The 10,270-nt window shown below is 51.7% G+C and overlaps 1 protein-coding gene across 1 annotated transcript; it reads right to left on the reverse strand.

Moving 5' to 3' along the window:
• Positions 1–4,163: 4,163 nt before the first annotated feature.
• On the reverse strand, positions 4,164–10,176 carry POLR2I (RNA polymerase II subunit I). Its single transcript, XM_060275451.2, has 6 exons — positions 10,042–10,176; positions 6,962–7,016; positions 5,983–6,056; positions 5,295–5,369; positions 4,996–5,047; positions 4,164–4,394 (listed from the first exon to the last, which is right to left on the reverse strand). Exons 1-6 carry the CDS (start codon positions 10,107–10,109, stop codon positions 4,332–4,334), a joined length of 387 nt encoding a protein of 128 aa, XP_060131434.1. The 5' UTR covers positions 10,110–10,176; the 3' UTR covers positions 4,164–4,331.
• Positions 10,177–10,270: the final 94 nt, after the last annotated feature.

The raw sequence follows: 10,270 nt of genomic DNA on the forward strand, positions 1-10,270 counted from the left end.
CACAGCCCCAGGACGCGCAAAGATGCCCAACGACTACTAGGCTTCGCCAACTTCTACAGGAAGTTCATCAAGAACTTCTCTCGCGTTACGGCTCCCATCACTGACTGCCTGAGAGGCAAGCAGAAGTTCAGGTGGACACCAGAGGCGCAAGCAGCGTTCGAAAGCCTCAAGAGGGTGTTCGCCTCAGACCAGAACCTGTTCCACGTGGTTCAGGACGCGCCCCTTCGCGTGGAGACAGATGCTTCTGATAGAGCTCTGGGCGCCATTTTGTTGCAACTGGACGCCAACAGGGAGTGGAGACCTTGTGCCTTCTTCTCCAGGAAGCTGACCCAGCCAGAGCGCAACTACACGGTGTTTGATAGGGAACTTCTTGCGATCCACGCTGCGTTCCAGCATTGGAGACACTTCCTGGTGGGCGCCAAGCACCCCATCCAGGTGTGCACAGACCACAAGAACCTGGAGTTCTGGAGAACGGCCAGGGTGCTCAACCAGCGACAGATACGCGGTGGGCAGAGTTCTTCTCGAACTTCAACTTCTCCATCCACTACATCCCGGGGGAGCAGAATGTCAGGGCGGATGCCCTCTCCCGCAAACCGGAGTACATGGAGGAGGAGGCGCCACCGGCACCCAGGCACATTTTCCCCCCGTCAGCATGGTCCTGCGGAGCAGCAGTGGTGAGTGAGGCAGAACTCACAGCACTGACAGCAGCGGATGAATTTGCCACCCGCATCTTCAGAGAACTGAGAGGGGGGAGGGAGCAGGCGAAAGACTTTGCAGAACGCAGTGGGCTGCTTTTCTACAAGGGTGCACTGTACCTGCCCACCACCCAGCTTAGACGTAAGGTCCTCAAGAAGATGCACGACAACCCAACGGCGGGTCATTTTGGGAGGGACAAGACCGCTCACCTGGTCATGAGACACTTCTGGTGGCCAGGGGTGCGGGAAGATGTTCGAGACTATGTACGGGGCTGTGACACCTGCCAGCGGGCAAAAGTGGTCAGAGCACCTCCAGCAGGATTGCTGGAGCCCTTAGCCACACCACACAGGCCGTGGGAAGTGGTGTCCATGGACTTCATCACAGACCTGCCTTCTTCCAGAGGCAAGACCGCAGTGTTGGTGGTGGTGGACCTTATGTCCAAAATGTGCCATTTTATACCGTGTGCCAGGGCGGTCTCCGCAGAAGAAACAGCCAAACTGTTTGTTGACCACGTCTTCAGACTGCATGGATTGCCTTTAAGAGTTATTTCGGATCGTGGCCGCCAATTTGTTTCCAGGTTCTGGCGGCGACTCATGAACCTCCTGCAGGTGGAGGTCAGCTTGTCGACGGCTAGACACCCGCAGACTAATGGACAGGCGGAGAGGGTCAACGCCATCCTGCAGCAGTACCTCAGATGCTACGTCAGCCAGAGGCAAACAGACTGGGTGGATCGCCTGCCACTGGCAGAATTTGCCTACAATAATGCAGTGCACGTCTCCACAGGGGTGTCGCCCTTTAAGGCCAATTATGGGCGCGACCTCAGATCTTTCCCAGAGAGGGAGGGGGAGGAGGAGGAGGAGGGCCCGCAGGCTGAGGATTGGGCAGAGGAACTGGAGACGGTGCACCAGCAGCTCAGAGAACACTTGGAGAGAGCCAAGGAAGCGTACAAGAAGGGGGCAGATCGCCACAGGCGACAAGGAGAGGTCATTAGGGTGGGGGACAAAGTTTGGTTGTCCTCGGAGGGCCTTCCCATCAGAGGGAGGTGCAAAAAGCTGGCGCCCAGAAGGTTGGGCCCCTTCACGGTCACGCAACAGGTCAACCCGGTGGCCTTCAGACTGGCACTGCCAGAGGACATGAGGGTGCACCCAGTGTTTCATAGATCGCTGCTGTCGCCGTACAGGGAAAGCAGCAGGCTCCGAGGCAGCGAACAAACCCCCGAGGGAGGGGGGGAGAGGGAAGGCAGGGAGCAACTCAATGAGGCCACGGCCATCCTGGATTCAAGGAGGGGGGTGGGGGGCCTGGAGTACCTCATGGCATGGGAGGATGCTCCACCGTCCCAGAATGAATGGGTCCCAGCCACTCAGATACAGGAGGAATTCCTGGTAGAAGAATTTCACGCCCTCTTTCCCCACAGACCCAAGCCCTGGCACATGGAAAGGGAGGGGGAGGGGGAGGAAGCACGGGAGAGCAGTTCACCATGGCGCTGGGAAGCGGAGTTTGAGGAACCAGAGGATGAGGTATGGGCGTCACCGAGATCCACCCAGTCAGAGGAAGGAGCAGATTGGCAGAACATTTTTACCCCCACCAGCTCTGACGCCACGGACTTTTTGGGATTCCCGTCCTCCCAGGCGGAAGGGGGGGGCTCGCAGGACTGGGGGGAGGTGTTCACACCAACGGGCTCGGAAAGCACTGAGTTCTTAGGCTTCCAGTCGTCACCGACACCTGGGGGGGACCTGGGGAGGGGTGAAGGAGAGCTTGGGAGGGGGGTGGATGTGAGGGACAGGGGATATCGCGAAGTCCCTCCCCTCCTGAGTTCAAGCCCATCCCCGAGCACAGGGGAAAGCAGAGAGAGTTCCGATTCCAGTGGGGAAGCAGGAAGTCGTGTCCGAGGCTCAGGCAAGGTAGAGGAGCCAGGGTCCCAGGTGGGACAGGAAGGGGCGAATAAGGGGGGGAGACCCATCCCCCCAACTCCGGAATTGCGCAGAAAGAGGAGGGGAAAGAGGATGGGTCTGCCAAAGCTTTTGTGTTGGAGAAAGACGCGCCAAAAGCCATTCGGAGGTTCTGAAACCGAATGACCACATCGTTCCTTGTAAATAGCAATGACTTCAGCACTGTAAATACGCAGCACCAATAAAAGAATAAAATGCAGAGCTGCGTAGCGTCGTCACTCTGAAGTAGCCTGATCCGGCCTCTGTGACAATGGTCTAATCTGTTAATCTTGTAATGAGTTGTGTTTTGTCGCATGCCACCTCGTGGGGCCAATATTGGTGGCGAGGCAGTATATAATTATATTAAAGACTAAGTTTCCTCATGGCCAGAGGAATATTCTGTTCTGCTTCCTGCTTAAAAGCTGGAGAAATACAACCTGTGCCGTTAATCATGATTGTGCAACCCGTACAGCACATGGGCGATAATTATTCACACAATTAATATTCTTGTTCAAAAACAATTTTTCACCATTTCTCAAGTTTGTGAGAATGAGACAACTACTTACAAAGTGCCATGAAAACTTATAAGCCATCTAAAATAAAGTGAACTTGCAGTGTTAGATTTTACTAAGTTCTTACAACTTCTTGATTCAATTTTTGTTTTTTCTTGTTTTTTAAGTAAGTTCAAGAAGAAGGTAGGTAAGTTCAACGATGTTCCCGGTAGCTTTGAAGTGCAGATGGAAGACAGGGTGCCAGCCTTCTATCCCCGTTTTTCCCTAGCAGTCCATAAAGTTGAAGAGCTGCTATTTCGCCCCCGACAGGGCCAATTTATTGGGGTTGGCAGATTGCCCACTCCCTGAGCACAGTTTTCTGGGCTTCCTCAGTAGTCTCAAACCATTAATGTATCTATTAGTGCTAAATGTAGTTAAAACTATTTAAGCTCTTCAGTTCTTTATGCTTAAGCCAAGAAATTGTTTCTATAACTACATTTAGTTATAGAAACGGGGATAAAACCCTCTCTTCCATCTGTACTTCATAGCTAACGGGAACATCGTTGAACTTACCTACCTTCTTCTTGAACTTACCGTACTTAAAAAACACAAATTGAGCCAAGAAGTTGTAAGAACTTAGTAAAATCTGACACTGCAAGTTCACTTTATTTTAGATAGCTTATAAGTTTTCATGGCACTTTGTAAGTAGTTGTCCTGCTTAAAACCAGCAACAGTCTTGCATTATAGCTCATTTTTTTAAAAGTAGGCGGGCCCAAGCTATCTTTAAAGCCACACCTCTAAACTGGACACTCAGCCCCATCATCCTGGTTGAGATGGAGTGGGCTGGAATGACGGAAAGGCAGGCAAACCGCACATGCTTTATCTCACACGACCTGAAGCCTAGATCATGGGGGGTGGACTAGATGACCCCTGGGTATCTTAAGGTTCTATTATTCTTTTATTCTCGCCAAGCTACTTTAATCATGTACAAATGTGCCAGCCCCAGCTGCCCCACCCAGGAAGGCTTGAGGAAGCACAACTTTGGGACTTTTGTAAAAATATAAACCATGTTTTATTAACAAGAGGCGAAAACAAGAAAGAGGTGGTCTAAGCACAGGCAGGCAGCAGTTGAATAATCTGGAAGTTTGTCAGAAAGGAGAGAAATTAAGGTAACGGCAGGAAAGGGACAAGGAGGAGGCTGACATCTCCACGGGCTTCATTCTGTCCAGCGGTGTCCGCAGTGTGGGGCCGTGCAGACGTAATACAGTCGCATGGCATCCTAAAACAGAGAGGGAAGGGATGAGACAGGTATTCCAGGTGTGTTTCCATGCCTTGCCCTTGTGATCATAAAGACCTCCAGGGAAATGTGAAGGCTTAAAAGTGAACAGAACCAGAGGCCACTTTTCAAAACCTCCAAAGACCCTACCGTAATCCCCAGGTTTTGGAGCTCTGGAAAAAAACTCCCGTTATGTTTGCAACATAACCATAATGCTGTTTTGTTTTGAGCTGTCCTCTGTGCAGAACTGCAAATTGTTTTGGCACTGGAAACGCCCATTTGCGAGTCTGTAAGGAGCTCAGCTGAAACACCCACCCCTGGTGGGGTTTCTTTAAGTGACAGAGACTCCAAACTCTATGGCAGCCGCCCAGCTGGTTTTAAGAGGAGATATTTGAATAAGTGAGTGGGGCAGCGGGTGGAAAACAGACATGCAAATCAAGTGGGAGTCACGGCTGAAATTCTGCTACTGAAGTAGAGGACCCGATGTAGGGAAACCCACATGCAAAGCGAGCGAATGTCATTGCTCGTAACTTTCAAGAGGGGTGTTGCCGCCAGGGGTTACAAAAACATCAGTTGCCCTAGGTCTCAAAAGAAGTCTCCTCACCTCAGCCCTTGCGCTGTGAGACTGGAAAAACACGGCTTCTTTGTGGCCGCACCTGGAAGACAGGGGTAGAAAGATTTGCTTATGGGACAGGGGAGATCCTGGAAGTGCGGAGGAAATGGCCCACACCCAGCCTTCCCAACCTGGTACCCCATGCCCAGTATTTTGGACCAGCTGATGGGAGTTTGTAGTCCAAAATGTCTGGGAGGCACCAAGTCAGGGAGGGCCGGCCTCCATCAAAGATTTTTATTTGTCCAAGGCTGGTCTATGCTTTGTGGCATTGGCTACAGATCAGCACTCACTTCTGGCAAGGGTGGTCCTCTGTTCGGGGCAGAGTTGGGTCTTGGGAAACGTCAGCAATGATCTGGGTTAGTTCACTGAAATGCAGATGGTTAAAAAAGTGATTCTTTCGATAGTTAGCCTGCCCACTCCCAGTCAGCCCATCTTGAAAATACATTGGAAACCATTATGTGATGAACGGCAATCTCTTGCTGTCAAAAGTCAGCTCCTCCCCGGGGGAAAAAGCCCTGCAATTTTGCATTCATCATTCCTCTTATTGCGCTTCCCCCATGACACCTGGCTGCTGTTTCCTTACCACCTTTCTGAATTTTCCAAAAAGCCCCTCTCTTCTCTTGTTTCTGTGTGGGTGCTTCCCCCCCCCACTCCCTCTGCCCACCTTGGCCTGGCACCTGGCTTGAAACCATGGTTCTGTGAAGGCAGCTGAGAAATAACTTTTCACTGCAGCTACGTAACCTTGCCAGTTCACGTTCGGCTTGTGATCAACCACTAGGGCATTTTTCCATGTTTCACTTGTCTGAACAAAGCGGGCGCAAAACTAGGCTGGGTTTTCAACACAGGAATACAGGAGGTTGCCTTATACAAAATCAGAGCATTCCTTTGTGTAGCATGGCTGGCAATGGCCTCGCCAGGGTTTCAGGCAGATCAACACAGGCCAGCAATTCCTTTAAGGCAGCAGCTGCTGGTACTTACTCAACTTCATGCGTGATCTTATTGACGTAGATGCAGCTATTGTCAGCCTCCTGCTGGTAGTCACAGTTCCGGCACTGCAGGGAGAAGAGAAGAATGGTCACATGTTCACGTTCCCAGCAAGCCCTGGGGCAAAACATGACCTACAAGACTGATGCCAGGAGGGAGAAACTGCCTGGATGTCACGGACTGGTGGGAGGCACCAGCTAGGGAACCCCCAAGGGAAGGCGGCTCTGAGCATGGGGATTGGTGGTGGGACAACCACGAGCGGTCAGAGGGAGAAGATGGGGAGGAGGTGGTGTCAAAGCTGAAGATGTAGCAGGGCTTAGTGAGTTTGGAGTCTGTGGCAGAGAAAAGCCAAGACAGAGGCGGAAACGGCAGAGCAGGATGAGGGAGGCCAAGAGGCAGAGATGAGTCAGGCTGGTGAAGCAGCACAGGTGTCTCCCCCTCCTGCTGTGACAAGTGCCCCTCTTCCCTGGGCTCCCAGGACCAGGAGAGGTATGAAGGGCGAGGAGCAAAGGAAGACCTGCAGGCACAGTCTCAGATTGCTTAGGAAAGACCTGGAAGAGGAGACTTAGGTGGCTGTGGGAAGGCAGGGGCCTTCAGTCTCCGCAACTGCTTCATAAAGGACAAGAACTACCAAAGAAGAGTCGCTGTGCTCATTAGGCCTGGCATTCCTGTGTGGATCCTGTTTTTCTAATAAAGAGTTAACCACCTGCTCTGTGTGAATCACTGCTGTCTCGCTCCTGACACTGCACACCCATGATCAGTGCCCAGCAATCTCAAAGGCTGCCTCCCAAGGTCCATAGCTCTAAGCTAGCAAACACGGGGCAAAATGACCAGGCTCACCCGTTTCCAGGCCCCAAGGTCCCACCCAGGCAGCTGAGCTGGGAAAGGACTGCCACAAAGCCACAACAGCTCACGGTGAAACTCTGCACTCAAGAGAGTCTACCTGAAGCGAGTATTGCCACCTAACACTCACAGCATAGAGAAGGATCCTGTTCTCTTTGTCTTCTTTAGGGTACAACATGTTGTTGCTGTTAAAAAAGAGAGAAGAGAGAGAAAGATTTAAGTGGGTTTCTTGGAGAAAAGGTGAGATGCAAATGTAAAACTAGAACAAGTAGACAGACATCCATTGAAGCTGAATGGGGAGTGGGGAGCGGGCTGTCAACAGCTGAGAGCAGCCTTGCCCAGCCCTGGTGCCCTCCAGATGTTGTGGGCAGCAACAGCTGTTCTGGCTTAAATTCATAGAATCATAGAGTTGGAAGAGACCACAAGGGCCATCCAGTCCAACCGCCTGCCAAGCAGGAAGCACCATCAAAGCATTCTTGACATATGCCTGTCAAGCCTCTGCTTAAAGACCTCCAAAGAAGGAGACTCCACCACACTCCTTGGTAGCAAATTCCACTGCCGAACAGCTCTTACTGTCAGGAAGTTCTTCCTAATGTTTAGGTGGAATCTTCTTTCTTGTAGTTTGAATCCATTGCTCCGTGTCCGCTTCTCTGGAGCAGCAGAAAACAATCTTTCACCCTCCTCTATATGACATCCTTTTATATATTTGAACATGGCTAACATATCACCCCTTAACCTTCTATTCTCCAGGCTAAACATACCCAGCTCCCTAAACCGTTCCTCATAAGGCATTGTTTCCAAGCCTTTGACCATTTTGGTTGTCCTCTTCTGGACATGTTCCAGCTTGTCAGTATCCTCCTTGAACTGTGGTGCCCAGAACTGGACACAGTACTCCAGGTGAGGTCTGACCAGAGCAGAATACAGTGGTAAATGACAGGAGCTGAAGCCCAAGGCTACAAGGGGCTGTGGCACAGTGGTAGAGAGCAGCTGCTTTGCATGGAGAAAGTCCCAGGTTCAATTCTCTGCAGCATCTCCAGTAGGGCTGGGAGGTACTCACTGCCCGAAATCCTGGAGACCACTGCTGCCAGTCAGTGTAGACAATATTGGGCTAGATGGACCCATAAGTCTGACTCAGCACAAGGCTTAGTGATTCCTGTGTCCAAGTCCCTCGTCAAAATGGCAGGATAGCTTTCTCTGATGCTAAGAGCTGTTAGGCAGCGGAAGAGACTCCCTCAGAAGATGGCAGACTCTCCTTCTATGGAGGCTTTTAAGCGGAGGTTGGATGGCCACTTGTCAGGGATGCTTCAGCTGTGATTCCTGCCGTGCAAAGAGTTGGCCTAGCAGGACCTCGGGAGTCCCTTCCAACTCCACAATTCTATTATTGTTTCATTTAATTGATTGATGGATTGATTAAATTAAAGCATGTTAGACTACGCACAACCTATTTTTAGCCTTTCCACAACCCCATGAGAGAAGGATTAAGAGGACAGAGAGAGCGGGGCTTGTTCTCCCACCTTCCTCCTCCATTCCCACGGGATCTCCTGCATGAAACATGGCAAAGGCTCCTTGTGGCAGCGGCAGGGCAGGGGGCCTCACCCTTCAGTTCACATGGCTTTAGGGTAGTGGCAGACCCACATTCTGGGGGCCCTGAAGCCTGAACTGTCATGGGGGCCCTTTCACTGTTCTCTTCCTCCATAGGGTTGTTCCACGACAAATCACCACACCATTACCACATCTGGGCTACTTACTGAGATGGTGGAAACATACAGCAGCAACAACAAAAATCAATTTGGCTTGATTCAATGCGACTCCAGTTGGGTTTGCTAGACCCAAACTTTTATGCAAAGTCGCTTTCTGGGGCGCCTCTCAGATCAGGGTCCCTGGAGCTTAAGCTTCATTCATTTCAAAGTCAACCCACCCCTGCTTTAGGGTGGCCCTGGGTGCTCACATCCCAAACTGGACCTTTAAACGGCCTCAAAGGCCCAGTACACCTGAAGGAGCGTCTCCACCAGCATCATCCAGCCCGGACACTCAGGTCTGGCTCTGAGGGCTTTCCGGCAGTTCCCTCCCTGCGAGAAGCCAAGTTACAGAGAACCAGGCAGAGGGCCTTCTTGGTGATGGCGCCCACCCTGTGGAACGCCCTCCCTTCAAATGTCAAGGAAATAAACAACCATCTGAAGTTTAGAAGACATCTGAAAGCAGCCCTGTTTAGGGAAGGTTTTTATGTCTCATGGTTTATTGCATTATTAATATTTTGTTGGAAGCTGCCCAGAGTGGCTGGGGAACCCCAGACAGATGGGTGGGGTATAAGTTGTTGCTGTTTCCTATTATTCCCCTTTGTTGTTGTTGTTGTTGTTGTTGTTGTTCAGTCGTTTAGTCGTGTCTGACTCTTCGTGACCCCATGGACCAGAGCACGCCAGGCACTCCTGTCTTCCACTGCCTCCCGCAGTTTGGTCAGACTCATGTTGGTGGCTTTGAGAACACTGTCCAACCATCTCCTCCTCTCCCGTCCCCTTCTCCTTGTGCCCTCCATCTTCCCCAGCATCAGGGTCTTTTCCAGGGAGTCTTCTCTTCTCATGAGGTGGCCAAAGTATTGGAGCCTCAGCTTCAGGATTTTTCCTTCCAGTGAGCACTCAGGGCTGATTTCCTTCAGAATGGATAGGTTTGATCTTCTTGCAGTCCATGGGACTCTCAAGAGTCTCCTCCAACACCAGAATTCAAAAGCATCCATTCTTCGGGGATCAGCCTTGTTGTTGTTGTTGTTTCCTACTACCGGTATTCCCCTTACTGGTGTATAAGTTGTTGTTGTTGTTGTTGTTGTTGTTGTTGTTGTTGTTGTTGTTGTTGTTGTATAAGTAGTAGTAGTAGTAGTAGTACTTGTATATGTTGCTGTTGCTGTTATTATTTCCTATTATTCCCCTTACTATGATCGCTGCTGCTGCTGCTGCCCCACCACGTGCATCTCTCCCTGACCCCTGACTGTGTTTTGGAAAACCATCCCAGTCCCTGCTTATTTTCGGTTATTGAGTATCGATTCCCCTTCTCGGCATATCATAGACCTGCAGCGTTGGAAGGGGAACCCCCGGGTTCATCTAGCCCAGCCCCCTAAGGAGACTGTTGGGGGGTCGTTCAATAGGGCCCCCGCCGTCTCTCCCCGCCGCCGCCCCCCTCTGTTGCACCGCCCCCTCCGGCCTCCCGGCGCCTCCTCACCATTCCTGGCAGAAGCGGATCCCCACGAAGCCCGGCTCGTAGGCCCCTTCCGACTCCATGGCAACCATCCGGACTGCGCAGGCACAAAGCGGTCCTCCCGCCCGTATCCCGTCTCAGGCTTGGCTTCCCGGACTCGGACTCGGGCTGCGCAGGCGCGGCTGCTGGCGTCCGCCGCACGCATCCGCTCTTCTTCTCTTCGGCGCTTCGGCTACGGCAGCCGTCAGGGGCC

This window comes from Zootoca vivipara, chromosome 6 (assembly GCF_965207765.1).
Source record: "Zootoca vivipara chromosome 6, rZooViv2.hap1.1, whole genome shotgun sequence".
Taxonomy (NCBI): Eukaryota; Metazoa; Chordata; class Lepidosauria; order Squamata; family Lacertidae; genus Zootoca; species Zootoca vivipara.

What these genes read in the sequence shown, in the direction of transcription:
- POLR2I (XM_060275451.2), bottom strand. Translation starts at nt 10,109, where the DNA reads ATGGTTGCCATGGAGTCGGAAGGGGCCTACGAGCCGGGCTTCGTGGGG. An exon ending in ATCCGCTTCTGCCAGGAATG is followed by an intron (nt 7,017 to 10,041) that starts GTGAGGAGGCGC and finishes CTTTTTTAACAG; the next exon opens with CAACAACATGTTGTACCCTA. An exon ending in GAGGACCACCCTTGCCAGAA is followed by an intron (nt 5,048 to 5,294) that starts GTGAGTGCTGAT and finishes CCTGTCTTCCAG; the next exon opens with GTGCGGCCACAAAGAAGCCG.